The sequence below is a fragment of the Etheostoma spectabile genome, chromosome 10 (assembly GCF_008692095.1).
Source record: "Etheostoma spectabile isolate EspeVRDwgs_2016 chromosome 10, UIUC_Espe_1.0, whole genome shotgun sequence".
NCBI classification, from domain to species: Eukaryota; Metazoa; Chordata; class Actinopteri; order Perciformes; family Percidae; genus Etheostoma; species Etheostoma spectabile.
Window position 1 is genome coordinate 14,236,721 of NC_045742.1, and position 2,069 is coordinate 14,238,789.

Consider the following 2,069-nt stretch of genomic DNA (forward strand, 5'->3'; position numbering starts at 1 on the left):
CTCTCTCTCTCTCTCTCTCTCATCCAATGTGAGTGACACCTTGGGGTGAGGTTGTGTATGAGAAGCGTTGATGTCGTGGAGCTGCCGTCTACACCTCGTCCTCGTTCAGCAGCATGTTGGGGATTCCTCTGGAGATCGGGAATTCTCGTCCTGATTCAGGGCACCGCAGACAGCCCTCTATCACCTCAACCTGCAACACACACACACACACACACACACACACACATTCACTGTGATACATGTATGTTTACCGTTGAAACATGATGTATAATATATGAATGTCAATAGTTATTTTAATAGCTTAGTATTGTATGCACCACAAAAAGGTATGTGTAAAGGCTTTAGGCCACCCTACATGTTATTGTAGGCCCAGTTTAATATGCAACTCAATTTATACTTAATAATATGTAGTGGGGGTCTCCCTTTCAGCTAAGGGGTCCTTGGCTTAAAAACATTGAAGGTCCCTGCCATAGAGCAAATAACATGATATGGCCAAAAGTATACGGACACCCTTTTGTCATACTTCTGGTTTGGCCTCTTAGTTCCAAATATCTAAATGGAAATCTAATGCTACAGTGTAGACCAAATCACAAACGTTTATGTAAACAAACATTGTGATTGGGTCCATACAAATCATTTTTAGACCCCCTGGTACATGGCTTTGGAACATTTGCTACTGGGCCATGAAAAAAGATGGGATTTTGCCAAGACAGATTTGTATTAATCTTATTCAGTATCCAGCATTAAATGGCATCTGTGAGGCTCATCTGTTTTTTTTAAATCTAGTATGTACAAAAAAAACCCAATAAAGTTAATGGTAGCATGTGGAGTTTCTGAACACTAGTAAAGCTATGGAGCTGTACAGAAAAAAATATAGTCCTGCCAATGGCTTCACACTATTCCAATTATCTACGACAGTAATATGCCCAGCACTAAAAAGGCAGCAAAGTAGAAGAGTGCACGCAAGTAGACATTAATGGAAACAATGAAGGATTAATAATATTATATTATGTATATTTAAAAAAAACAAAAAACTTTTTTGCTAATGTTTTATAGGAAGAAAATGCATTTCTAAGACCTCAAGGTGTGTGTAAACAAAAGTGATGTTTACATTAAATTTGACTTACAACGGTGAGTAAAATTTAATGTAAACATCACTTTTGTTTACAACAAATAGTTTCCACAGTTTAGGGAAGCCAACATGACAAAGCCCCCATGAACAATGCCAGGTCCATACAGACATAGATTTAAGAGTTTGGTGTGGAAGAACTTGAATGGGCTGCACAGAGCCATGACATCAACCTCATCCAACAACTTTGAGATGAACTGGAACCAGTACTGGACCTCACTCCTGCTCTTGTGGCTGAATGGGAGCAAATTCCTGCAGCCAGTGAAAACTCTTCCCAGAACAGTAGACGCTGTCATAGGAGCTCAAAGCGGCTATGACACAGCGGACGGCTGCGGCTCTGGAGGAAGAGCGGGTTGTCCACTAATAACAGGGTTGACGGTGTGATTCCTGGCTCCTCTGTCGCCATCAGTGTGTGTGTGTGTGTGAATAAGAGGCAAAATGGGAAGCGCTTTGTCTGTTAATGTAGAACAGCACTGTATAAGTGTGTTTACCATTAAATGCCAATGGCTTTATAATGAGGTGTTTCAACAGTCATGTGTGACGTCTACGAGTCAACACTTTTGGCAATGCAGTGTAATGGGGTTGGGATTATGTCTAAAACTAAAGTATTATAGTTCCTGTGTTTCAACTCTACATAAATGTCACTCTTCATTACCAGTGATGGAAATAACGGCGTTATAAATAACGGTGTTACTAACGGAGTTACTTTTTTTCAGTAACGAGTCATCTAATTGATTACTCTTCCCATCTTAATAACACCGTTACCGTTGGTGCCAAAAAATGTGTCGCATTAAACTATAATTGAAGCTGTTTTTTCATCAGACCAACTAGATCTCTGAGCCGAGAGGAAAAGACTTCTTTTCTACCTTGGTTAGTGGGCCATGCACGAGACAAGCGCATAAATGCTAACGATTGGTTGAGGTTGAGTAAAATTTCATGG

The 2,069-nt window shown here is 40.1% G+C and overlaps 1 protein-coding gene across 3 annotated transcripts in view; it reads right to left on the minus strand.

The window, feature by feature from the left end:
• Window positions 1–2,069, minus strand: part of trmt112 (tRNA methyltransferase activator subunit 11-2) — a 6,084-nt gene that overhangs the window by 259 nt on the left and 3,756 nt on the right. For 2 of the 3 annotated variants that reach the window (XM_032528341.1, XM_032528340.1), the window contains exon 4: window positions 1–190. This exon is cut by the window's left edge and continues 259 nt beyond it. In XM_032528341.1, the coding sequence (XP_032384232.1) occupies window positions 89–190 (102 nt within the window). In that variant the 3' untranslated portion in view covers window positions 1–88. The remainder of the gene's footprint in view (window positions 191–2,069) is intronic. The other variant, XR_004333901.1, reaches the window with a different exon arrangement.